This window comes from Emiliania huxleyi (assembly GCF_000372725.1).
Source record: "Emiliania huxleyi CCMP1516 unplaced genomic scaffold EMIHUscaffold_406, whole genome shotgun sequence".
In the NCBI taxonomy this organism is placed as follows: Eukaryota; Haptophyta; order Isochrysidales; family Noelaerhabdaceae; genus Emiliania; species Emiliania huxleyi.
Genome location: NW_005198927.1, coordinates 6,902 through 31,907, shown reverse-complemented (window position 1 = coordinate 31,907; position 25,006 = coordinate 6,902). Strand labels below are relative to the sequence as shown.

The 25,006-nt window shown below is 66.1% G+C and overlaps 9 protein-coding genes across 9 annotated transcripts; 4 read left to right on the top strand and 5 right to left on the bottom strand.

Annotated features, from left to right (window-relative positions):
• Nucleotides 1–1,043: 1,043 nt before the first annotated feature.
• Nucleotides 1,044–3,147, top strand: EMIHUDRAFT_244007 (hypothetical protein; the record flags this gene model as incomplete). The annotated part of the gene is made up of 6 exons (XM_005769932.1): nt 1,044–1,161; nt 1,417–1,554; nt 1,635–1,762; nt 1,903–2,370; nt 2,587–2,745; nt 2,875–3,147. The coding sequence occupies 6 exons, from the start codon at nt 1,044–1,046 to the stop codon at nt 3,145–3,147; spliced, it is 1,284 nt and encodes a 427-aa protein (XP_005769989.1).
• A 619-nt stretch (nt 3,148–3,766) lies between these two features.
• EMIHUDRAFT_244006 (hypothetical protein) lies at nt 3,767–5,125 on the bottom strand (the record flags this gene model as incomplete). Its single annotated transcript, XM_005769931.1, has 2 exons — nt 3,767–4,156; nt 4,520–5,125. 2 exons carry the CDS (start codon nt 5,123–5,125, stop codon nt 3,767–3,769), a joined length of 996 nt encoding a protein of 331 aa, XP_005769988.1.
• Nucleotides 5,126–6,045: 920 nt separating this feature from the next.
• On the top strand, nt 6,046–7,362 carry EMIHUDRAFT_369953 (hypothetical protein). The gene has a single exon (XM_005769930.1). It carries the CDS (start codon nt 6,056–6,058, stop codon nt 7,307–7,309), a length of 1,254 nt encoding a protein of 417 aa, XP_005769987.1. The 5' UTR covers nt 6,046–6,055; the 3' UTR covers nt 7,310–7,362.
• Nucleotides 7,363–10,484: 3,122 nt separating this feature from the next.
• On the top strand, nt 10,485–11,039 carry EMIHUDRAFT_244003 (hypothetical protein; the record flags this gene model as incomplete). Its single annotated transcript, XM_005769929.1, has 1 exon — nt 10,485–11,039. One exon carries the CDS (start codon nt 10,485–10,487, stop codon nt 11,037–11,039), a length of 555 nt encoding a protein of 184 aa, XP_005769986.1.
• Nucleotides 11,040–11,174: 135 nt separating this feature from the next.
• On the bottom strand, nt 11,175–11,544 carry EMIHUDRAFT_244002 (hypothetical protein; the record flags this gene model as incomplete). The annotated part of the gene is made up of 2 exons (XM_005769928.1): nt 11,175–11,244; nt 11,315–11,544. The coding sequence occupies 2 exons, from the start codon at nt 11,542–11,544 to the stop codon at nt 11,175–11,177; spliced, it is 300 nt and encodes a 99-aa protein (XP_005769985.1).
• A 5,183-nt stretch (nt 11,545–16,727) lies between these two features.
• EMIHUDRAFT_244000 (hypothetical protein) lies at nt 16,728–18,366 on the top strand (the record flags this gene model as incomplete). The annotated part of the gene is made up of 4 exons (XM_005769927.1): nt 16,728–16,868; nt 17,038–17,205; nt 17,356–17,901; nt 17,995–18,366. The coding sequence occupies 4 exons, from the start codon at nt 16,728–16,730 to the stop codon at nt 18,364–18,366; spliced, it is 1,227 nt and encodes a 408-aa protein (XP_005769984.1).
• Nucleotides 18,367–20,400: 2,034 nt separating this feature from the next.
• On the bottom strand, nt 20,401–21,363 carry EMIHUDRAFT_369951 (hypothetical protein; the record flags this gene model as incomplete). Its single annotated transcript, XM_005769926.1, is given in 4 exon segments — nt 20,401–20,419; nt 20,433–20,454; nt 20,487–20,676; nt 20,851–21,363. Coding segments are annotated over 4 exon segments (690 nt in total), but the record flags the coding sequence as incomplete, so codon positions are not given.
• A 2,406-nt stretch (nt 21,364–23,769) lies between these two features.
• Nucleotides 23,770–23,958, bottom strand: EMIHUDRAFT_48619 (hypothetical protein; the record flags this gene model as incomplete). The annotated part of the gene is made up of 1 exon (XM_005769925.1): nt 23,770–23,958. A coding segment is annotated over one exon (189 nt), but the record flags the coding sequence as incomplete, so codon positions are not given.
• A 267-nt stretch (nt 23,959–24,225) lies between these two features.
• EMIHUDRAFT_75758 (hypothetical protein) lies at nt 24,226–24,834 on the bottom strand (the record flags this gene model as incomplete). Its single annotated transcript, XM_005769924.1, has 1 exon — nt 24,226–24,834. A coding segment is annotated over one exon (609 nt), but the record flags the coding sequence as incomplete, so codon positions are not given.
• Nucleotides 24,835–25,006: the final 172 nt, after the last annotated feature.

The following is a 25,006-nucleotide window of genomic DNA, read 5'->3' as shown; positions in this document are numbered from 1 at the left end:
CGTTGCACTTGCCAGTGCGGCCCTGGCCTTCCGTCTGCCCGCTCAATGGGTGGCAGGTGCCTCTGCTGCTGTGGCATGCCTCACGGCTGCGACTGGCCGGCGCCTCGGCGCGTCAGCTCGGCTTGGCGTAGCGATCGTGGCCAGCGCAACTCGCCTGGACTCAACGCTCAGCCTGGAGCTCCCGCACGCGCTGGCGCGAGTCATGGCGCATGCAACGCGCCTGAATGCTCGCCTCGCCTCGCGCAAATGCGACCGTCCTCGCAGCCGACAGTCCACCGCCTGCTAAAGAAGCACAGCGACGAATGCGGCACCGGCGACGCAAGGCAGGCTGGTCATGACGCAGTTATAGGGTGTTGTGTGCCGTCAGAGGGACTCTCTGTGTGTCAGGGGTAGTCAGGGCCGTCCATCGGAGCTCCAGTAAGCTCGGAGACACCCCATTAGCGCGGCTCGACCTCTTTGAGTCACTGCCTCCTCCCCGGCGGTTTTGCTGTAGAGCCTCTACAACCAACTCTACAGCAAAATCGCGCTCTACAGTGCTCTACATCTGCATCGCTCTGTCCCGCGCCGGATGTAGAGCTCTACAGCTCTACAGCGCTCCACAGCTCTACAGCTCTACAGCGCTCTACACTCTACATCCTCTACACCCTCCCTCAGCTGCACAGGGCTGCTCACGAAGTACGCGCGTCCCTTCTGCGGGGTGCTTGCCATGGTGCTGCGGTGCCGAGCGGGGAGAGCGGAGGGTCCGATGCGCTAGATGAATCGAGTTGAGACCGGCGGGCGGGGACACGAATGGGAGAGCTGAACGTTTCCGCAGGCGAAAGGTCAAAGGACAAGACGTGCTTTTAAATTGCGGGTCGCGGGAAAAAGAAAACGAAATGCAAAAACCGAGGTGGTTTCAGCCTGCCAGACGGTTGGTGTGTCCGTCACGAGCGCTCGTAGCCTGCCCGTGGGCCACGGCCCTGCCCCAGCCCTCCCCAAGCAGAGTGTCAAGAGCGCCCGCGAAGCGCCCGCCGTACAAGCTTGCGGCCGCCTTTCTCTCATACATGGCGAGGCTCCGGCTCTGGTGCCTCGCTGCCTGGGCCACCAGCGCGGCCGGACGCAGCTGCCACAAGCCCAGCTGCTACTGCGACGACACTTGCATCTTTAGCGGCGATGGACAGTGTGACGATTCCGGCCCAGGCGCGTCGCGCTCTCGCACTCACGTCACGACTCGCCGTGCAAACCCCGTGCTGACTGGCAGCGATCGGCCACCAGCTTCATCCCTTCCACCCTCTCGATCCATCTGGCGACCACACTGCATCCACTTGGCCCCCTCCCTCTCCGCGGCGGCACACTGAAGCCGCAAGCCAAAGCGGCGCCGCACCGCGGGGCTTTGCATGTACACCCCACCTTCACGAGCCCTGCGGCGCCCCACAGGCTCCGTCGATGGTCGGTGCCGGCTTGGAACGGACTGCGCGGATTGCGGCGAGCGGCACGAGCGGGACGTAGGCGCCTTCCTCTGCAGCACGTCCTGCACAGGTGGGCTCAAGGGCCAGTGCGATGACGGCGGGCCTGGTGTGCAGCCCACACTCAAGCCCGCAGCGCGGCATCGCACGCAATCCCGTCCCGAGACGCTATGCGCCGTCCCGTCCTAGGCTCGAGGACCACGGACTGTGCCTTTGGCAGCGACTGCGACGACTGCGGCGTCCGCTTTGCCGAGAACGACGATTGCGACGATGGCGTCATCACCCTCTGCCGGGACGACCACGCCAATTGCGCGTTTGTGCTAGACGGCCACTGCGACGACGGAGGGCCAGGCGCGCGCAAAATCTGACGCAGCCCTGCCCGCACCGCGGGCGCCCACGGCCGAGCTGAGCACGGCACGGTCCTCTCGCGCGGCCCGCAGGTGCGCAATACTCGCAGTGTGCCTTTGCGAGCGACTGCGGCGACTGCGGCAAGCGACAGCGGCCGTGCAAAGATCCGCACCCTGAGGATGCGCTCGAGGATGAGGAGGGGTACTACGATGACGTGGCCGTGACCACCTCCACCGCCTTCCACGCCTCGGCCGGCTGCCACGGCGCGGGCGAGGCGCGGTGTGAGCCCTCCTGCAACCTGCTGCACGGCGGGATCGGCCAGTGCAGCTCGTGCGCGTGCTCGCGCTGCGCCTACTGCGTGCCTCCCGAGTTTGCGCTGCGCCACCCGCCGCCGCCCTCCAGCCGCGCGCCCCTCGCCGCCTCCCGTTTCTCGTGTGACATGCTCGAGGCGCGTCACAACCTCCTCGCGCGTGAGGCGCCGCTGCACTGCTACTCGCTGCAATCGTCGGCCCAGTGCGAGCTCGCCTTCACGTACGACGCACAGGCCGCCCAGATTCCCCTCAGCGTCTGCCACTGGGTGGACAGCCGCTGCTCGCCGCTCCACGCCAGCCCCTCCCAGCTGCACCAGCCCCTCTGCCAGCAGTGGCTCCATCGGAAGCCGGCGCCGCCGCCGCCGCCGGGGATCGCGCCAGCCCAAACCTCCCCGTCTGGGCCGATCGCAAAGCCCCCTCCACCGCCAGCGCCGCCCAGCCCTCCCTCTCCTCCGCCGCCATGCGTGCCGCCCTCGGGGCAGTGCGGCGGCCTCGGCTACGCCGGCCTCAGCACCTGCTGCTCCACTGCCGCGCACCCTGCCTCGTGCTTTGCGCTCGACGAGTTCTCCCACCACTGCCGGCCCGCGTGCGACGATCCCTCGTGGGCGTGCTTCCCCAAGAGTGAGCTGCCGTCGCCTGCTGTTCCAACCATCACGCGGACCCCCCCACCGCCACCAGCCCGGGATCCGCCGCCGCCGCCGCCGCCGCCGCCCGCAAGGTCTCCGGAGCTCATCACGCCGCCCAAGTCGCTATCGCAGCGGCCTGATCAGGCCAAGACTCCCCATCGTGCCCGCCAAACGTCCAACATGCTGAGCGCTATGGTTGCGCTTCCCTTTTTCGTCATCGCGGCGCTGGCAGCAGCGGCCACTCGGTGGTATTGCCAGCAGAGCAAACCAAAGGCTCGCTTATCGACGCGAGCAATCGAAAAGACTCCCCTTTCATCTCGGGCGGTCGAGGGTGGCGACCCTGAGGAGGATGCGGAGTCTGTTGTTGAGATGGTTTCGGCGAGGGCGGCCCTCATTGATGCTGGGCAGAGGTACTAGCGGAGCATCAGCGGCTCAGAGGATTTGGGCCCGGCGGGTGCTGACAGGACACCCGGGTTGAGAGGAGAGGCGCACTGAGAGTCCGAGAGAGAGGAGAGTGAGGGCGCCTGAGGGGGTCACGATCACGACGTGCAAGATGACCGTCGACGACGATGGTCGGAGTGCGCGGGAGCGTGTGCTCGAGGCGTGTGACAGCAGTGTCCACACAGTCGACCCCGCCGTCTCACGATTTGCATACAGCATAGTCCATAGATTTGGGGGGACCCGTGAGCCGTGTGCTCTGGCCTCTGCGTTCCTGCCGTCTTACCCGTACACAGATATGTGTGCAAAATCATTTTAAGTTTCGCGAGCCGAGCCGGCAGAGACGCGACTCAGCGGCGACTGCGACTCCGAGCGCCTAGGATCACGCGCTCTCTCGTCGTTCACTGCGACGGGCACGCTCACAGCGAACCACGGCGGGACACATAGACCGCGGCCGTGACCGCCGCTCCCGCCGCCACCCCTCCCCGTCTCTGACCACACAGCCGGCCATGTTAACGCGGCAGCGCGGGCGGCCCAGCTCGCTTCCCACGTGGCCGACGCGCGGTCGAGCCAGTGTCATACCTCCCTACACACAGCCTCACCGGCAGCCGGACAGCGCGGTCGCCGCCTTGAGTCGCAACCTCAGATCGCTCACCTCTCGACTTAGCTCTGCGATGCGCGACTCCACAGCCAGCTTGCGCTTCCGCTCGGCGTTGCTCCTGCCCGCGCTGAGCGGCATCCGCTCGAGCTCGCACTGCAGGAGCCCCCGCTCCTGCGAGAGGGCCGTCAGCCGCCGCTCCATGCACGAGGAGGCGTCCCCGGGCCCCAGCCGCTCACCCGGCGATCCAAACGGCGCCGAGGCGCCGCCACGCTGCTCTGTGCGGGAGGGGAGACCGACAAGCGACCGCTCCTCTCCCGCCGGAGGCTCGCGCGGGCCCGCCGCCAAGGCAGCCTCCCCGGCGAGCGACCCCTCGGCAGGCGCCTCGCCCTGTGGCGGCGCCGAGCGTGTGCAAGCGTGGTGTGCGGGCGCCGCGGCACCCCCGGCCGAGGCGGAGGAGGGTCCGTTCTCCGGAGCAGGCGCTGCCGCCCGCCTGCGCTCCTCCTCCTCGCGCCTCTTCTCCTCCACGCGCCGCGCCCTCTCCCGCCGCTCCTCCTCCTCGCGCGCCCTCTCCCTCTCGCCACGCCTCCGCTCCTCCTCCCGCCTCTGCTCCTCGCGCCAGTGCTCGTCCCGCACCGCCTGCTCCCGCTGCCAGCTCATCTGCTCCTGCCGCAGGCGCGCCTGCGCAAGAGCCTCTCCTGCGGCCGCGCCTTGCCAACGCAGTGTCGCGTTCTCGCACAGCAGCGATCGCACCATCCTGCGGTCCTCGAGCTGGCTCTGCTCCACCTCGCGCAGCGCGGTCTGCAGCGCGCCCGTGCCGCAGCGGAGCGCCTCCCCGGACCGCACGGCCTCGTCCCTCTCCCGCTCCAGCGCCGCCAGCTGGCTCAGCAGAAGCGCCTCGCGGCGCTGCAGCTGCCGCATCGCGCGAGCGTCGCGTTGGCCCTTGGCAGCCTCCGCGCGAAGCTCGCCGCGCAGCTGCTCCTCGGACGCACGCAGCGAGTCGAGCGACGCCTCCAGCCGGACAGCCTGGGCCCGCTCGGACGCGAGCGCTTCGTTCGCATACTCGAGCTGCCGCTGCAGCGAGCCCAGCTCCTGGTGCAGCCAGTTCTGACCCGGCCCGGGCTCGAAGCTGCTGTCAAGGTTGACGTCCGCGGACGGCTCTGGCGGCGGCTCGCTGGCGAGAGGTTTGATCCCGGCGTCGCACTCGGCGTCCTGGCGGTTGACACACCTCTCCGTGAGCCGGGCTGGGCCGCCGCCCTTGATGCCGGCCGCGTCGCTCACGCCCAGGATGGACAACCACTCGCTATACGTGAAGGCCTCCTCGTCGTCGTCGACGTCGGGCTCGAGGCGCACAACCATGGCGCCCGTCGGGGGGGGCACAACCATGGGCCGTTGCAGCTTGCAGGTTGGGCGGGCGTGGGAACAAAGAATTTTGAAGAACGCTCGGCAGTTCACGACGATGCAGCCCCGCAAGCGGCAGGTGGTGGGGGCGCGGTTGCGGAAATGGGCAGGGACGTCGGTTGATGCGATACTCGAGGCGACCATGTCCGTGGCGCGGGAGAGGCTCCACGAGCCAGCTCGCGACGCCGGAGCATCTCTGACGCGCTCGACTTAGTCTGGGCATGGGCACGCAAAAATCTTGTATCAGGGCTTCATACCCGGTAGGAATTCCTACTGTTGTGGCCTAAAGTCTGCGCAGGTTGTGGGGGACACGATCCCGGCGTGAACACGACTAACTGACGGATCCGCTCCTGACAGTCGCACGCGCCGCGCTGCGGCGCGTGCGACTGTCTTTGTTTGATTTAAAAAGTCGAATCAGAGCGCCGTCGGCGTTGCCCCCGATTTTGTCCCACGGACCTCCCCTCCGGCACCGCTCCACGGGACGCACGCCGGCGAAGCACCATCAAGCTGCTGTACGGCCCCGGCATCGCCTTCCCAGGCTTAGCTAGCTAGACTGAGAGGTATTGTGGACATGGTTGGTCTCTACAATATATACACTGACACTGAACCTCCCAGAGCTCGTCCCGGTCCGTCACGGCCATCCTCGGCCTCCGGAGGGCCCACGGCCGCGGCGCGGTGCGGCGGCGTCACAAATCCGACGGCAGAGCACCGGGACGCGGTCGGGCGATCTGAGGCCCGACTAGGCGTATGCATTGCCCATCCAGGGCTATCACCTATACCTATCAACAGGCGCCTGCGGCGCCATGCTCAGGAGCAGGAGCTGCTGCTCCAACCTGTTCACAGTAGGTGAACCTCCAAGAACTCTCTCTTCGTCTCTCAGACCACTCCATGCTAACCCGCTCCCTGCTGGCGCAGGCCCGCAGGGCGGCGAGCACTCTGGCCACGGAGCCTGGCCGCACGCTCTTTGTCTCGGGCTCGACGCCTCGCCTCGTCGTGCGCACCAACATGGAGACGTACCTGGCCAGCGTGATGGCGTCCCAGGCGGGAGGCGGCGAGGTGGACGTGAGCGGATGGGCCGGCTCCGACCCGACGGGCGACCTCCGAGTCGTGGCGGCGTGCGACGCAGCGGGCGGCGGCGTCACGACCGTGAGCGTGCCCGCCTCTTTCAACATCGAGGTGGCGATGGGTGGAGCGTGCGACGTGGAGGTGGATGGCTGGATTGAGGGCACGGTCGCGGTGGCAGTGTCGCGGGGATCGATCGTCGTCAACACGGTGCGCGGACTCCTCACGACACTCTCCACGGGCGAGGGGCAGGTGCGCGTCAAGCACATCGAGGGCAACCTCCGCGTCCTCGCCGGCGGCGCTGGCGGCGTCGAGCTCGGAAAGGTGATGGGCGAGGAGGTGGAGGTTGCGTCGGAGGGAGTGGTGCAGTGCCGCGCCCTCTACTCGAAGCGGCTCGACCTCGCCGCCGCCGGCGGCGTGCGCGCCTCTGTCCTCGGCTCCGAGGCGGGCGAGCTCCGCCTCTCGGGAGGCTGCTCTGCAATCGACTCGAGCGAGGGCGACCTGTCTGTGCGGCTTGGCGGCGCCGCGTCGCTCGACGTGCAGGCGGCGGAGGGCCTCCGCCGCCTCTGCGTGAGCCGTGACGCGCCTACCCCCGACCAGCCAGCCGCCGCCGACGACGCCGCCGCCGACGCCGCCGACGTCGTCGTTCATTTTCCAGAGGCGTTTGGCGCGCTGCGAGCAGACCTCTGCGGCGCGAGCGTGGAGATCGACCCTCGCCTCTCGCCGCAGCCGCCCGCGCCGCCGGCCGCGGGTGCGGGACCGGCCCACTGGACAGGCTCGCTCGGCGCGGGCGACGCGGCGGAGAGCGACGCGCACGAGCGGTGGCTCGCCGGCCGGACAGAGCGAAAGATGGACCGGTCACCGGGCGGGGTCGAGATGTTCCGCGAGGGCAGCGGCGGCGGCGGCGGCGGCGGCGGCGGCGGCGGCGTGTGCGAGCTCACCGTCGCCGCACCGGCGAGCACCGTCCGCGTCGACGTGCAGAGCTGGTTCGAGCAGCGGATGAAGACGGCGATGAGTGGTGGCGCTGGGAGTGGCGAGGCGCCGAGCCTCAGGGAGCGGCGACCGCAGCCCTACCGCTAAGTCAGGAGCCCGCGCGGCATTTGATAGTGCTTGGGGAGAAAAAGTAGGACTCGAGGTCTTTACACGAGAGCGCCACACTCGCGCCAACACACAGAGCTACCACTGAGCGACCGAGGGGCAGAGGTCGTTGACGTTGTGCGAACCTCCCGTAGCCGTACCTAACTATCGTGCCGGATGCGCCGCTCGCCACTCTCGGATCATCCGGCGCAGCATGTGGTGCGGGGAGAGGCCCATATGCTCAAGCTCACCGCCAGTCATCGGGCTCGTCGACTTGGTCGCGAGCCAGCGCTCGATCGCCGACCGCTCGTCAGCATGCCCGTCCGCATGCCCGTCCGCCGCCATCACCGGGTCGCTCATCACCTCGGTTGTGATCGGGCAGATGAAGTCGGCTGGTGGCTCCTCCTCCTCCACCGAAGGCGGCCTCTCTGCAGCCAAAGAGGACGACGCTTGCTCCTCCGCCGCCCGCCTCTCCTCCTCCAGCCTCGCGCTCTCCTCGAGCGCCGCCGCCAGCTCCGCCTCCTCTCCCGTCGCCAGCGCTGCCTCATCCTCGGGCTCCCGCGACGGCCCAGCGCCGCCCCCGCCGCCCTTCCCCCTCTTCTTCTTCTTCTTCTTGCCCTTCTTGCTCTCCCTGTCGCGCCCCCCCGCCTCCTTTTCCGCCTCCTCCTCCGCCAGCAGCGCCTCGGCATGCCGCGTCGCCTCCGCCTCTGCCACCGCTCTCACCGCCTCCCTCGCCGCTGCCTCGGCCGCCGCCTCCGCCGCCGCATGTTCCTCGAGGGCGCGCACGCACTCGGCGTGGCCCCTCTCCTTTGCCCACTGCAGCGCTGTCTTGCCGTTCTCACAGCGCAGTGCCGTGTCCGCGCCCGCCCGCAGCAGGCGGAGCACGATGGCGGGCTGGCCTTGGCTGGCGGCGAGCATCAGCGCGGCAAAGCCGCCGTTGCCCTGCTTGTTGATCTCCGCCCCGTGCTGCATCAGCAAATCGACCACGCGCTCGTGGCCGTTGGCGGCGGCGGTCATCAGCGCGGCGATGCCGCCGTTGTTCTGCTTGTTGATCTCCGCGCCGCGCTGCAGCAGCAGATCGACCACCCGCTCCTTGCCGTTGGCGGCGGCGAGTAGCAGCGCGGTGCTGCCCATGCTGTCCTGCAAATCGATCTCCGCGCCGCGCTGAGCAGCAGCTCGACCACTCGCTCGTGGCCGCGGCGGGCGGCGAATATCAGCGCGGTGATGCAGCTCACATCGCTGTCGCGTTGACCCGCACCGCCGCTGTCGAGCCACGCCAGCAGCGCCGCCTCGTCGCCTTGGAGAGCCGCGTCCATCGCCTCTTTGCGAAGGCTGCCCAGCGAGCCGGAAGAGGCCGCCGCACTCCCTCCCGCCACCGCTTCGCCCGAGGAAGCGCCGCCCGCGCCGCCCGCCGCCGCCTCGCGCTGGCCCGCAGTCACCTCCGCGATGTGCTGCCGGAAGGCCTCGACGCACGCGCTGTGGCCGTTCTCCTTGGCCAGCTGCAGCGCGGACTTGCCGTTCCCAGAGCGCAACTTTGTATCCGCGCCCGCCTGCAACAGGCGGAGCACGACGGCGGGATGGGCGGAGACGGCGGCGAGCATCAGCGCGGTGGCGCCGACGCTGTTCTGCAGGTTGACCTCCGCGTCGTGCCGTATCAGCAAGTCGACCAACCGCTCGTGGCCGCTGGCGGCGGCGTACATCAGCGCGGTGCCACCGTTGCTGTCCTGCAAGTTGATCTCCGCCCTGTGCTGCAACAGCACGTCGACCACCCGCTCGTGGACTAGCTTGGCGGCAGCCATCAGCGCGGTGTTGCCGTTGCTGTCCTGCAAGTTTATCTCCGCGCCGTGCTGCAGCAGCAGGTCGACCACCCGCTCGTGGCCGTAGGAGGCGGCGCTCATCAGCGCGGTGGTGCCGTCGCTGTCCTGCAGGTTGGCATTCGCGCCGTGCTGCAACAGCAGCTCGACCGCCCGCTCGTGGTCGTAGCGGGCGGCGCACATCAGCGCGGTGTCGCCTTTGCTGCTCTGCTTGTCGATCTCCGCGCCGCGCTGCAGCAGCAAGTCGATTACCCGCTCGTGGCCGCTGTTAGCGGTAAGCATCAGCGCGGTGACGCCGCTCACTTCGTCTATCACACGAGTCGCGTTGACCCGCCCGCCGCTGTCAAGCCACGCCGAAAGCGCCGCTTCGTCGCCTTGCTCAGCCGCATTCCCAACCGCTTGGGGAAGTCTTCCCACTTTGCCGGTCTCCGCTGCCTCCACGATGGCAGCTCCGGCAACCCCCATCTCTGGCAACTCCGGCGGCGAAGCGGCACCGGCGCCGGTGCCGGCACTGCCGAGCGTATGTGTGTGAGCGGCAGGCTCGAGAAAAAGAATTTTAGCATTAAGTCCCTCGCACAACACTGGGCACGGGACTGGCGCGCACTGGCACTAACACAGGAAAGAACGCCGCGCGGCGCGGCCCGAGATCGCGCACCTCGGCATATCTCGGCGAGAGGTGGATGGGTTGGGAGCGAGGGGGCGGAAGTGTTCAGTGCGGTAGATGGTGAGCTCGGGGCGCGTGAGCCGGACTTGGGAGCCGGACCACCCCCGTTCTTAACCTGCGTTGTTGAGCCAGGACTCAACATACCCGGGCTTTCAATCCCGCACTGTCACTCCCCTTTCTCCCGGCCGGCGTGGACGGCGAGCGGAACTACCTCTTCTACTCGATCGCAGGTGAGAAGGGCATTGCGGTGGGGGAGCTTCGCTGCCAGCACGCACCTACGAGCGCCGCCGCGGCCGCCCTTGCCCCCACCGGGGCGCTGCAGCTCGCGCTGCACAACACGAGCTGCGACTTTGTGCGTCGAGGCCGCGGTTACTCGGCCGACTGCTTCCCCGCGGCGCGACCGGCCGCCCCCCGCTCCTCAATTCTGGTCGTCGCCACGGGTCGGAGCAGCACGTCGCACGTCGCGTGGCTACTGAGGGAAGTGGGCTTCAACATCAGCCATGACAACCCGCCGCTACTCAGCGACGGTGCGGTCAGTTGGCCGCAGACGTTCAGTAGAGAGCCGACTGCGCCCATCGCGACTGCCGACAACACGTCCGGACGCCCGTCACCGTCGAGCGGATGCCCATACCCGTCCTGGACGTGGCGGCGCTTGGCCGAGCAGACGCACGACGACCGCCGATTCGACCACGTGCTCCATATGATTCGCGAGCCACTCCGCACGATCCGATCGCGCTACAACCATGGCAATGTCGCCGCCTTTGGCCACACGTCCGAGTGCAACACGCAGATCTCGGTGAACTCGAGTCTAAGTGAGAAACAAAAGAACCTGCAGAAAACGCTGCAGCACTACGTCCTGTGGCACACGTTCGGTGAAGTGATCTCGGAAAAGAGCCTGCGCGCGGAGGATACGACGGATCTGGGACGCCTCACGGAGACCATCGACAGCTTGTCACAGTTGACGGGTCGGCCTGTTCAGGTCAGCCAGTCGATGCTACAAGCCTTGCTGACGGACCGCAACCATTCGAACAGCGCGAAGACCCAGAAGAAGCATGCGGTGACTTGGGCGATGTTGGCGGCCATCGACCCGCCGTTTACGACCATGTGCCAGATGCTGGCGCTACGACACGGCTACTACATCCCCGAGAGTGAGCTGGTTCCCGACCTGCAAGATGCCCAGCACCACCCACAGCAGCACTGCGCGCTTGATGAGCAGGGCCGGTTTGGGTGCTGGCTGCAACGGATGGAGGAGTGACATCTTACACGACAAAAAACAGGATCATTTTACGTAACACGGGCACGTACGAGGGTAGTACAGCGACGAGAGCACTCGATGACGATTCTCGCGTCGGAGTGCGCGCCAGGGGAGGGCCAACGGCTCGCTCACATCTCAACCGCCCGGCATTGCGATCGGCGCGGCATGCCACGCCATCGGCGGAGTTGAGCCAATCAAAGACGGCCTTGCCGGTCAAGCAGGGCGTCCCGTGTGAGTGGGTTTGGCTACATGGGGGCACGAGAGGGGGCGCCCACGCCCAGACATCGAGCTCAAACTCGACTGCGATCAAGTTGTTGGCGGCGCCAAGCAGGCGCGAGCCGCTCGAATCGTCCCCTCGCACGGCGTCCAGCTCGCTCTCTACGCGGCGCTGCAGCCGTGCTGCTCCGGGCACGGCCTCCAAACGGGCGATCCGATCGAGGAGCGCGACCGCCTGTGCCTCGAGGTCGCTGACGGCGGGAGCCCGGCCGAGGGAGAGAGCAGCCATATATATTTCTCCTGAGCTTGTCGCGAGCGTGTCGCTCTGCCGTTTTTCACGCGTCGAGAAGAAACCATGGTGGGGCGCGCGCGAGGTGCGTGAAGCATCCTGCCGCTTCCCACTCGTCAACAACCCTCGCTCTCTCTCTCCTTCCACACCTGCTTCGCGGGAGAGCGGCGCTGCGTGCCGATTAGGGCTGCCATGCTCGGACGCTGTCTCTACACTCTAGTGCCCTAAGCCAACTTTCATTTCTCTTCATACTTTATGTGGGTGTCACGTGCGGAGAGTTGGGCGTTTCCAAGATAGTTTCCTTCCATTCCCCTCTCATGAGTGTTCTGGACGCGGGACGCGCGTGCGGTCTGCGGTCTGAGCTGCCTCCGGTCTCCCGACCCGCGACTGGCCGCACAACCCACAAGCAAGTCTATCGAGGGTCGTACGGCGCGGCGGTGTCATGCATGTGAATTCATGTGTGTGCATGTGTGTGTGCATGTGTGCATTTGTGTGCATGTGTGCATGTGTGTGTGCATGTGTGCATGTGTGCATGTGTGTGTGTGTGTGTGTGTGTGTGTGTGTGACGAGAGTGACAGCGCCAGACAGGTAGTCACGATCCGGACAAAAGGAGCGGAACGCCGAGTCGCGAGGTGATTTAGGCTTAGCCAAATGGTGGAAGTTGGCACGCACATTTGCATCCTCCGGAGCTGGTGCCGCAGACCGGATTTGCAGGGAATCCTGCTTGTGCTTCGCAGTTGTTGTCTGTTACATGCGGAGTTCCGCCGATGCACTCGCATGAGCACGTGCCTTTGAACTTTGCCTCGGCGCCGCAAGAGATTCTGCCGGGGGTGCACGAGGGGTACAAGCCTTCCGGCATACTGCTGGTGCCCTTCATCTTGTCGGCGCACAAACACTCCTGTACGCACTGCTGCTCTGCCCCAAGCGTGTCCGCTGACAAGGTGCCCTGTGTTACGCCGCTGCAGTCGAATATGTCGGAGATGTCATGGGCCAGACTCTTGCAAGCCTCCACACAGCATTTCGCCAGCCCAACAGGGTCACGTTCGCCCTCCTGGTTGTAGAGGTCTGGCCGCTCCTCGGAAGTGCACCTTTTATGACCTTCCCACTTCCATAGCGCATCCATGGCGCGATCCGTCGTGTCAAACCAAGTATCAAAGTGATCTTCCGCCTGGCCCTCGAATGCGCCGAGATTTGTGCCCTCGGTGCGTCGAGATTCGTTCCTCATCTCCCTCAACATCTTCTTGGCGCCATCCCTCACATCCTGCTTTTCTTCACGGCTCAGGTTACCAAATCGGTTGACTAGGCTCTGCTTCGCCCATTTTGCAAGACTAGGCGGCGGTTTTAGGTGATACTCTGAGTATCCAAACACTGTGCCGTTTGGCATTGTGCCGGGCATCGCTCCAGTAGTCAGCCACCACCCCCCTGTGTAAGACGAGACCCACGCGATCGCGCTTGAAGTCGCATCCAACGCGGCCGTGGTAAAGCCGGTCACGGCATCCATCACGGCCGTGCCGAAGGCGCCGACGACCTCCCCTGCCTTTTGAGCAACCCAGACGATTGCGTCACCAACGGCCTGCGCCGCTGCCGTGACCTTTTCCACAACATACTTCAGCGCTTCAGAGTGAACGTCGAGGTCGAACGAATAAGTCGGCAAACGGGCGGGCGGTATGTGCGTGTCGGACTCCGAGCTTGAAACGGCTTTTTCGCACCCAATGTCGAATTCGAATCCAATCGAGACAAACAACAACTTCCCCAGGTCGAGTTGGAACCTAGAGCTGAACTTCATGCACCTGTCGCCCGATTTCACCACCTTGAAGCCAACCGAAACAACCGTGCCGTTGCCAGTTTGACCCTCCAAAAAGTCTGTAATCTTCTTCGTCGTGCCCTTACCAATCAGGCCGTCAACGACACCACTAAATAAATCGACGATAGGACCCAGTATCGATTTGAGAATGTCACGTAGGTTTAGAGCGTTTGCGAGTACGTACAGGCCAGGTTCCAACGTCCTCGGCGTGCTGGTATCAACATCGGTTGCACGAAAGTCCACTCCGGAAAAGGCGCCATTGATGTCCATCAGAGTGATCGAGAACTTAGGGAGCACCTTGCAAGCGGGCGATCCGGTCCATTCACCAAAGCACGCCTCCTTCAAGTTGATGCTAAGCACACTCTCCAGCTTGATGGCAAAAGTCAATCCCCAAATGTTCTCAGCGTTGTAGCTGACTATTCCGTTTTCGTCCGTGAGCTGCGGGTCCTTGTCTAAGTTTGCATAGCAGGTCTCGCTGCTTTTGCAAGCATTTGGATTCGTAACGTCGCACGCCGCTCCGCAGATCCGATTCGCAATCATGATATCGGAAGCGTCTCCGCATCGTGTGGTGCTTCCACAGGACCTCGAGTCCGTCACTGCGTTGTTCTGGTAGATTCCGAGCATAAGCTCCATCTTGCCTTCAAATTTCAACACATCGCAGATGCTTTTGTCTCCGTCGCCTTTGCCACACAGCGGCGCAAACGGGCTGTTTTCGAGCGCGAGCGCCATACCGATGTTGCCTCGAACAGCTGCATTGACTACGCGGAACCCGGGGTATCTTGTATCGCTGCTGTACTTGGCGCTGGAGTAGTAGAGCTCAACCGTTGTGGCGAGATCACCGGTCAGTGAGACTCCCAAAGAAACTCCTGACGTCTCCGCGGAGTCCCCTCCTACGACCCCCCCGGCAGCCAATGAGCCGAGCCCTGCAGTTGCGAGATCTGCCGCTTCACTGCTCAGAATGCACTTCAAGAAGTTGGGATCGATTGCAACTCCCAAGGTCGGCAGCGCGATATCTTTGTTGATCCAGCAGCCCGCATAGGCGATGCAAATCGTGAAATTACCCGGATCTTGAATGGTAAGCTTTGGGCAGAAAGCCTTTATGGTCGCGTCGGTCAACAATTGTGGCATCTGCACGCCGGCAAAACCAAACGTCTCTTCATCATGCAGCTGAATGAGGCTGCAGCCCACTGCCGCCAACTCCTTGTGCTTGTCTTTGTCTTTGATATCCTTCCCTGTCAGCGACCCGGCGCACAGCTTCATCTTGGACCAGCCGTGTCCTTCTAAGTTCCATAGGTAGTCGAAGACTTTCTCGATGCCGAGTCCCACGTAGTTGCGGACACTGGCACTGGATTCCAAGGCGTAGGTTGAGTTGAGATAGCCGAACAGCAGGTCGTTCAGCCAATATTTGACGGCCTTGCCGGTCAAACAGGGCTCTCCGTGTGTCACTTCCTTAAAGTCCGCATATGCCTTACGGTCCTTGAGATCCAGACGCTTCTCGTAGCTGCCCCCCCCTCCTCCCTCCTGCAGGAAATTCTGGCAGCGAGGCTTGTATGGCTTCTCACACTTTTGCAGCCCCTCCTTGCCCATCTTGCACTCGAGCGAACCACCCCGCCACAGTGTCACGCCTCCGTCCGGTATTGGAGGTGGATCCGAAAGGCAAACCTTGACGGGGGTGTCCGCTCCGAGCTCGTTGTTCGGATCCAGCAGCCTGATGTCTTCGCAGAACTGGGCCAGGTTGGGGAAGAGAGGCACCGCCGTGTCGTTGCTCCCAAGGTCCAGGGCTCGGGCCCAGACCGCCTGCTGGCCGTCGGGGCAGGTGTTGCAGGGCCCGACCCTGTGTTCCGCAAGATCTCTCCACAGATTACCCTCCACAGCACGGTTCATCGCGCCTGGGTAGAGGGTGAAGCTGGTTGTGTTGGTGTCGCACGGCGGTGGCGGCGGTGCAGGCGGCGGCGGCGGTGGCGGCGCGGGCGGCGGCGGCGGCGCGGGCGGCGGTGGTGCGTGGTGGTGGCGGGGATGGCAATGTCCTGACCCACAGACTCCCGCAATAACGCTGACGCAAACGAGTAGGCAGCAGAGAACTGAGGGCAGTAGGCAGCAGAATTGGACAGCAACGCGTGGTCGGCCGCTGCCCTTTGTTGACTCCGTTGGCGGCACTGATTCCGGCAGCTTGTCCGGCAGAATCTCGTCCGGAGATACGGGCGGCTCGGCGCGGGACCTATCCATCATCGCACCCCACGTGTGTCGCAAAGCGCCCGCCCTACGGCCACAATTCGACACAATTGCAATTCGCTCGGCATTCGCTCAGGTGCTGCGTTGCGTTTCTTCAAAGGGGCAGAGGACGCCGGATTCTGGTGATGCGTGCACGCTTCGGACGCTTCATCCTGATGGCGTGCACGCATCATCCTGAGTTGGAGTGAGTGCTCGCTGTCGTTCGGTGATAGCCCACCTCCACTGGCGAGAGCGTCCTGGGGTGACGGTCAGCTTCGATCGATCCGCGGGGTGGCTGGGCGAATCGAAGGGCCCTCCGCTAGGCTGCAGCCGCCCGTCGCTCTCCCCTCCCGACGGCCGTAAGCGTACCCACCTCCCGGTCGCCTCCTCAGTCGGGAGCACGCCTTGGCCCATGTCCCTCTTGCGGCTAGCTGCCGTTGGGCCGAATCGATCGAGTCGCCTTTGTAGGGTGGAGTCCTCTTCTGTGGCGGGCGCCCACGGCAGTGGCTGGGACACCCCTTGGCCAGGTCCGCCCGTCTCGAGGCGTCTCTCCTCGCCTCCTCCAAACCTCCGGCTGGGCAGCCGCTCGCTGTGGCTCCCCTCCGTTGGATCTCCGAGGCCGCCTCGCCCAGGCACTCGACTGCCGGACGTCGCTTCGCTTGTCAAGCGGTAGGCCCATCCCACTCGTCCCGGCCTATCGTCGCGCGACCCTGCAAGTCCCCCGACCGCTTGGTCCGACTGCTAAGGTGCACTCCCTGCCTCGAGCCCCCCCTTGCCAAAGCTTCCGCCCGAAGTATCAACACCCTCCACCGGATCGACCGGCTGTGGCACGGGAATCCTAGGGCACACCGTGACACCGACACTTAAGGGGGGGTGGCTCCACAGCGCGTTCTCCACAGCGCACCGTCTAACTTCCTCTGCGTCACCTCAAACAAACAAATTCGCGAAGATTTTCTTTCTTGTGGGTGTGCCGGTGATAGTACTAGCACGCGCCAGTTCGCACCTGTGTCGAGCCTGTCTGTTCCGAATGAGTTGTTTTCTGTTGCGCCTCGCAGCTGGCGCCTGCCTGGAACTGGACAGGGCCGTCCGGAGTGCCCCTACTCTAGCGCTATCGTGGTGGGTCCGCGGCTTCGTCTTGAGTACTGAGAGCAGCTCGGGCCGAGCTTGGATGCCGTACATCGCTTCCTCGGGCCAGGAGTTCCGACTCGACGGCCCTCAGCCTCGCCGGCGCTCTGACGCCTCTGTCGGTCTTCTTCTCGCGATAGCTCTCATCATCTGTGTCGGCGGTGCCTATCTCGGTATGCGCATGGTCTCAGGATCGTACTCACAGGGAGCCTGAACGCTTCCGAGCCAGCATGGTCGACAACGCGAGGATAGAATCCACTACTACCACCACCACATCCGCCTCCGCCGCCGCCTCGTCCGCGACTGCCACCGTAGATGCCGAGGCCGCAGACGGCCGGCTTTTTGCGCTGCAGCCGGAGCTGCTGCACATGGCACTGCTGCTTCTACCACCCGCGGCGCTCTGCTCCTTCGCCTGCTGCTGCCGGGCTGCCGAGGCGGCCAGCAACGAGGCGGCGAGGGAGCGCTGCGCGGCGTGCGGCGTCGATCGCAAGGGCGCGTGGGCGGCCAGGCAGTCGTGGCGCGTGCAGCTGGCTGGGCGGCGCTTCGGCCGCCCTCACCTCGGCCCGCGCTGCCAGGTCGCCTCGTCGTCGGCGCACCGCACGCGGCGCGCCGGCAGCGCCGCGTCGCTCTTCGCCGCTCCGACAGCGGTCCTGAGCCTCTGCGCGCCGGAGGAGCGAGCCGCCTTCTTTGGCTCCGCCGCAGAGCCGCACCCGCTGGTCGCCGTCTGCGACGCGGGCAGGCGCTCCGTCGCCTTTGTGTCGCTGCGCCCGGACGGCGCGCGGCTCGAGCGGTCTGCTCCGGTGGACGGCGCCCCGTGCGGCATCTGTTCCGCCCCGTGGGGCGGAGAGCCGGCCTTCGCCGTCACGGTGCAGGGCGAGGACGAGACTGGCCAGCCTCTGCCGGGCGTGGCGAACCCGTCCCACCGCGTCGTTCTGGTCGGCCTGCGCAGCGGTCGAGTGACCCCCGCCGGAGGCAACGACGGCTCGGCCATGCTCTCGTACCCGAACGGGCTGTGCGCGCTGCCGCCGACGTGGCACGCGTGGAGCGCCGCCCCGCGGCTTGACCGGCCCGCCCGGCTGCTCGCCTGTACCGACTGGAACCACTCTCGGGTGGTGCTGTGGGGAGTGGACGACCCTGCCGGCGCCGCGCGCTACCTCGCCCGCGGAGACGGGGGCGGCGGAATAGACGCGGGCGGGTTCAGCCGCCCGTCGGACATAGTGCGCTTCGAGCTCGGCGGCGGCGGCGGCGGTGGCGGCGGCGGCGGCGTCGCCGACCACTTCCTCGCGGTCGCCGACTACTACAGCAATCAGGTGCATTTCTTCGCGGCCGGCTCGAACCGCGGCGAGGTTGCGCCGTGCGGCTGCCTGCGCCAGGCGAGACGCGGCCGGCCGCTCGATCGTCCTTCGGGCGTCGCCGTGCTCCGTCCCCCGGAGTGCACCTCGAGCGGCGTCTTCTTGCTCGTCGCCGAGGCGGGGGCGATGTGCGTCTCCGTCTTCCGCGTGGCGCGGCGCGACGGCGGCGAGCCGGTGTGCACGCACGTCGCCTCGCTGTGCGACGAGCTGCTTGGCACCGGAAGGCACCAGCCTGAGCTCGGGCTCTGGTCGTGGCTCAGTGTCGCGTGTTCGCGCGCGGGAGACATTTGGGTGACTGACGCGGACAACGGGTGTGTCTACCTCGTGTGACTGCTGCCGTTCGTCTTTTCGGCGGCAGTGGCAGCGGGGCGGCAGCGGCATAGCGGCGGTGCGCGGAGGCGGTGGCGGGCCGCTCGCCGCGAAAGTGCTCTCTACCGAAGTGGCATGGAAGTCAGGGAGGGACCTCACTGTCTGGCCTCTAGATGTCCTTCTCCCCTGCTCCCCAGCCGCAGCCCTAGCTGGCCTGCCGCTGCGTCGCCGTCGCGGTGTGTAGCCCCCATCGTTGGGACTAGTGTCGCTCTCCCTGAACTTCTGCATGTTAATACTTTTAAGTCCTCTCTCCTTTTTGTGGCCTCACTTGTGTAGGGTGGAAGGGGGGGGGGGTGAGTTTACAGTTTTGGAGAGTGCGGGGGGGGGGCGACCACCCCAGCCACGCTCTCCACCCCCGAATGTGGCCGGTTTTAGGTTTTACAGCGCAGGGCACTGCCACTCACTGGACACTGCAAAACGTTATGATTCTGGTCGTTATACGTTAATTGTTGTCAGTGTGCGGAGCAGCCCGCAGCATGCAGCACCGCCACACTGTGCCAGTTACACAATTACCAGCCCGCTCTCTCGGCCGGCATGCCGGGGTCACTCTCAGTGTCTCATCAGACCTCCCCACACACCGCAAGAGAGTTCATCACGCCGTGGCCACAGACGCTCACAGGAAGGAGTACTTGACCTTGTTGCCCTCGGGCAGCGAGAACTGCTGCACCGGGCCCGACGGGCCCGCAAAGGCGCCCGCCACCGACGCGACCTGCTCGTCGGGCAGCGCGTCCGCCTCCGGCTCGTCCGCGCCGAGCGTGAGCTCGTCGAGCAGCTCCTCGAGGCCGACATCGGGGAAGTCGTCGTCCTCCGCCTCCTCGCCCTCGCCGTCGGCGTCGCCGCCGCTCGCCGCGCCCGAGGCCGCCGCCTGCGCCGCCGCCGCCGCCGCGCGCCGGTCGGCCTCCGGGTCGCGGTAGAGGTTGATCTGGGCACGCATCTCCGGGTCCTCCTCGAGATCCTGCATGAACTCCTCGTACTCGTGCTCGTACTGCGACGTGTCGAGCTTACGGCCGCGCTGCGCCGTCCACTCGGACTCCTCCTGCTCCTTGGCGAGCGACTGCAGCTTCCACGCGCGCCGGCGCGGCTTCCTCCGCCGCTCGGAGTAGCTCTTCTTGACGAGCAGTACCTAATCAGTCATTCACACCTCACTCCTCATTCACAACTAGTGATACCTCATCCTTCCTGACGAGCAGCACCTCGGGCAGCTGGCCACACTCGTGCTCGGACAGCTCGCTCGGCAGCGTGGACCCGCTGACCGCGTAGCCCCACACAAAGTCGCCCACGCGAAGCACGTTGCCGAGGTGCGTCAGCGTGCGCACCGTCGTGTCGTTTGCTCCGAAGTCGTCGCGCCGCGCGACAGTCACCTCGGCGAGGCAAGTCGGCTCGCGCGAGGGCCCGTCAACCGGCGCGTCGCTCGAGGAGCGCTTCTTCTTCTTGCCGCCGCCGCCGCCGCCGCCGCCGCCGCCGCCGCCGCCGCCGCCGCCGCCGCGCTGCCGCTCGCGCGGCGCCTCGATCTCGATGTCGAGCACGACGAACTCGGCCAGGCAGGAGCGGGTGAGGGCGGACGCGAACTGCTTCTTCCAAAATGTGAGCGGGAGCAGCTCGGCGGTGCGCATCGTCTTTGGGTCGATGAGGTGGACGATGTTGGACACCTGTGCACCGACCCGCCCCGCTCATCGAGGGCTAGCTCACGGACCATCTCGCCATATCTCGCCATATCTCGCCATATCTCCCGAGGGCTAGCTCATAGGCCGCGTTCTCTCCCCACAGGGCCGAGGGGGTGGCGCGGCGCTGGTCACGCGCACAGCCGTCGGGTGGGCTGACCCTCTACCGCAGGCTCGCCTCGGGGCGGTGCCCATATCTCGCCATATCTCGCCATATCTCGCCATATCTCGCCATATCTCCCCAGCCGGGACGCGCCTTGTTGCAAAGCATGAAGCGCGGAACCTGCCCCACCGTCGCCGCCGTGCTCGCCGGCAGCCAGAGCGCGTCGCCGCGGCAGATTGGCAGCAGCTCCACCGAGTAGGTGAACTTGTACCGCCCCTTCCCCGTGTGCGTGTCGGTCGAGATGAGCTGCTTGGATGTCTTGTACCGGGTCGGCGCGACGCCCTGCAGGAAGGAGGTCATCTTCTCGGCGTGCGAGCGCGCCTCGTAGAAGAAGTCGAGCCCGTCGCGCCGCTCGACGATGTTGATCGCGTCCGTGTGCGCGCGGTGCTTGAGGATGAGCTGCTCGATCCAGAAGAACGTCCGCTTGTGCTCCACCTTTTGCCGAACCTACCGGCAGAGAGCGGCGCGCATTTGGAGGAGCGAGCGAGCGGAGGGAGGGGGGAGTGCGCCGGTTGGGCGCTGCGACGAGGGGGTGCGGTGCGAGGCGCGGTGGCCAAGTGCGGCTGGAAGCGCGGACACGGTGCGACTGGCGGCGCTGACAAGAGGCGGGGTTGCCGGCACCTGGCAGACGGCGACCCACGTGTCCTTGGCCTCTCGCCGCTGGCAGGTGCCGCACTGCTTGTTGCCGAGGACGTACTCCACCACGAAGGACTGCTGCAGCACCGCGCCCGCCACCACCTCCTGCTGCACCGTCAGCTTGAGCTTGATGCGACGCGAGTGAGGCTCGGTCCAAACATACGAGGCGTCGATGAGCCGGACCTGCGTCAGCCCGCGCGGCTTCTTGAGCAGCAGCGCGAGGAGCTCCTTGGACTCCATGTCCACCTCCGCCCAGCTGCCGTCCCGCCGCTCGAACCGGTTGCAGCCGCGGCACGTGTTTTGCTGGACCTGCTTCGATACTCCTGCGCCGATGTCGTAGCGCTCCTGGAGACAGTTGACGCACATATTGACCGCGTTCGGCTCGATCACGACGGCGCACTGGCAGCAGAGGATCTTGTGTGGCTGGTCCAGGATCATGGCCATGGTTGTGGCCTGGGCCAAGGTAGGGAGCGTGCCGCGATCTTCGTCCAGGGTGGCAGCAGCGACTGCGTGCCTCGTCGGCTGTGAAAAAATAACGCGGGGCCGAGCTGGGAATAGATTCGCCGCAAGCGGCGTGGAGCGGTTGAGCATCCCTCCGGGGGCCCCTCTGCGCCGGGGAGGCGTTGTTGGAGGCTAGGACGCAAGCGTCCGTCGCCCTTTTTCAAACTCGGGGCCCACTCCGCTACGCTCCGACCCGAATTTGCTGCGGCAAAAAACGACGTGGCTCGCAGGCTGACCCGGGGAAGCATTCACGCATCACGGGTTCGAGTCGTCAAACAAACATTAAGCAGCGGAGGTGTGCCGAGCGAGGGGGGCCGGGAGGCGGTAAGTCGTCGTCGCCCGGGGCCCGGCGCTGCTTGCAGCACCATGGCGATGGCGCTAAGTAAGAGGTTCCTCTTTTCCGCGCGCCCCCCGCAAGGCGCGCGATACTGAGGGAGGGTGTGTAGAGGATGTAGAGTGTAGAGCGCTGTAGAGCTGTAGAGATGTAGAGCGCTCTGGAGCGCTGTAGAGCTGTAGAGCTCTACATCCGCCGCGCGTGACGAGGCGCGTGCGTTGTAGAGCGATGTAGAGCGCGATTTTGCTGTAGTAAGAGTTTGTTGTAGAGGCTCTACAGCCAAACCGCCGGGAAGGCAGTGACTCAAAGTACACGTCGCTGTGAGCCTCGCACTCGCCCACCGGAAGGGGCTCCACCTCCAGCAACGACACAGTACGACTGACAGCAGTGATCCGGCGAACACCGGCGGTGAGTACCGGCACCATCGCACGGCACTCGCCTCTGCGGTGTTCGTGCGTCGCCCCCATCTCTCGGGGAGATGCCTGCTCTATTTATTAAAATAAATTCCCTCGCGCAACACTGGGCACGGGACTGGCGCGACAAAAAGAGAACAAGTGGGCAAAATCTCTGCTCATCGGTTCCGGTCTAATGGGACTCTATCGGCTATCGCTCGACAAGTCGACCTTCTTGGGCAGCAGCTGGTTCGACAGGTCAGCTCCGTGTCCTAGGCAGCCGGTGTCGCCCCCGCCCCAAGTAAAGACGGCCCCATCGCCGGTGAGGGCGAGGCTGTGGCGGGCTCCAGCCGACACAGCGACAACGCGCTGGTCAGCAAAGGCCTCGACCTTCTTTGGCAGCAGCTGCTGCTGCTCATCGCCGTGGCCCAGCTGGCCACAACCTCCCCAGCCCCAGCTCCAGACGGCGCTGTCGGCGGTGAGGGCGAGGCTGTGAGCCAATCCAGCAGACACTGCGAGGACACGCTGTTGAGCCAAAGCCTCGACCTTCTTCGGCAGCAGCTGGCGCTGCCCGCCGCCGTGGCCCAGCCAGCCTTCCCCTTCACCACCCCAGCTCCAGACGGCGCCGTCGGCGGTGAGGGCGAGGCTGTGGCGGTCTGCAGCCGACACAGCGACCACGCGCCGACCCGCAAAGGCCTCGACCCTTTTTGGCAGCAACTGGTCCTGCCGGTCGCCGTGGCCCAGCACGCCATCGTCTCCCCAGCCCCAGCTCCAGACGGCACCGTCGGCGGTGATGGCGAGGATGTGGCCGTCTGCAGCCGAGACAGCGACCACGCGCTGGCCTGCCAAAGCCTCGACCTTTTTCGGCAGCAGCTGGTTCTGCTGGTCGCCGTGGCCCGGCCGGCCAAAAGCTCCACTGCCCCAGCTCCACACGGCCCCGTCGGCGGTGATGGCAAAACTGTATGCAAGTCCCGCCGAGACCGCGACGACGCGCTGATCAGCCAAGGCCTCGACTTTCTTGGGCAGCAGCTGGCTCTGCTCGTCGCCGTGGCCCAACCGGCCATCGCCTCCCCGGCCCCAGCTCCAGGCGCTGCCGTCGGCGGTGAGGGCGAGGCTGTGGTAGGGTCCAACCGACACGCTCACGGCGCGCTCGCCGCCCAGCGTCGACGGGAGGCGGGTCGGCGTGTTGAGCCGCGTCACGCCCTCGCCGTGGCCGAGCCGCCCCTCTTGATCCGGATCTGCGCCGCACGACGAGAGCCGCCCCTCGCCGTCGATGAAGAGGCTGTGCCGAGCGCCTGCCGCCGCCCTCGCCGGCGGGTTGGACTCGCGCAGCAGCGCCGACAAGCACAGCCACCGCACGGCACAGCTCTCGCCCGCTGGCGGCGCCGGCAGCTCGAAGCCGCGCTCTTGCGCCCACAAGCGGATGCCTTCCTTCGCAAGCGAAGCGTGGAAGATGTGCGAGACGGCCGCAACGCGAGCGATGTCGGCGGGGTCGCAGCGAGAGACGACGCGCACGAGGAGCTCCGTGGGGAGGTCGAGGAGGCGGGTGGGTACCTCGCCCTCCGCTTCCACCCCTCCAGCAGGCCCCTCCTCGGCCCCATCTCCCGCGCTGCCCTCCCCTTGCGCGGGAGCGACGTCCGCCTCGTCCCGCTCGTACGCGATGCCGAACTCATTGGCGCGCTTCCGGTCCACGGGGTAGAGGCGGCGCTGGTAGAGGAGGACGAGGAAGACGAGGTCGTCCCGCAGGCAGGCGACGCGGTGGGCGGTCGGCATCGCGACCATCAGCGCGAAGGCGTCGTCGATGAAGGTGTTGAAGGCCTTGTACGCGAGGACGCGCCACGGCAGGTGGGCGACGCTCTTCATCTGGCGCGAGGGGGGGCGGGGGAGCTCTGCCTCGAAACGGCGTGTGTACTTCCTCGGCGACGGCAGAAGCGAGGGGGCTGGTCTGGCGCAGGCGGGGGCACGGGGAAGGGGGATGCCCTGGGAGGGACCGAGGCCTGGATAGGGCGGGGGGGGGTTGAGCAGCGAACCGCCTTGCGGCTGAAGAAGATCTGGGGATCTCGGGAGATCTCGGGCCATCTCGGGCCCTCTCGGCTCCTCTCGGCGCCTTGTAGTTGATGAAGAGCTGTGGCGTCATCGCGATGAAGCCGAAGAGGTAGATCGCGTCGGCCAGCGAGCCGAGCAGCCAGCTGTACCTGACAAGAGGGTGCAGAATCCAAAGGTGGGTGACTCGCCCCCTCGGAGGCGGGGCTGGCGGGAGGACGGCGGGGAAGCGGCGCGCCACGACGCGTGCGGGTAGTGGAGCAGCGCGTACAGCGCCCAGCCGACGACCAGCGGCGCGAGTCCCCACGTCAAGTGCCGCGTCGCAACCTCGTCGAACCGCTCCGTCGCCGCCTCGGCGCGCGCGCCCTCGCCGCCGGCGCCGGCGGCCGCGCCGCGCGCCCGCCGCCGCATCGCAACCACCTTGGTCAGCTTCCAAAGCTCGAGGGCGGTGGAGAAGGCGTAGGTAGCGAGGACGATCGAGTTGACGCCGTCGCCGTCGAGCAGGTAGAGGAAGATGACGAGCGTGGAGCCCGCGTTGAAGATGACGCCGCGCGAGGACAGGCCCCTCAGGTCCTCCCGCCCCTTCCAGAAGCCGACGTCGTTCCGGAAGGCGAGCGCGTCAAAGACGACGTGCAGCAGCCCGATCAGCTGCATCAGCGCGAAGCGGTAGAGGCGCTTCTCGGAGAGCAGCTCGCGTAGCTCGTCGAACTCGGCCTACAGGAAGGTTCAGAGCCAGGGTCAGGGAAGGGTCAGGGAAGGCACAGCTCGCGCAGCGCGTCAAACTGCCTCCATCCCGCTGGCCGCCTGCAGCGCGCCAAGCGCCGTGTGCAGCTGGCGCGTGGCGCGGTTAGTCTCTACTAGTCATGTTCTC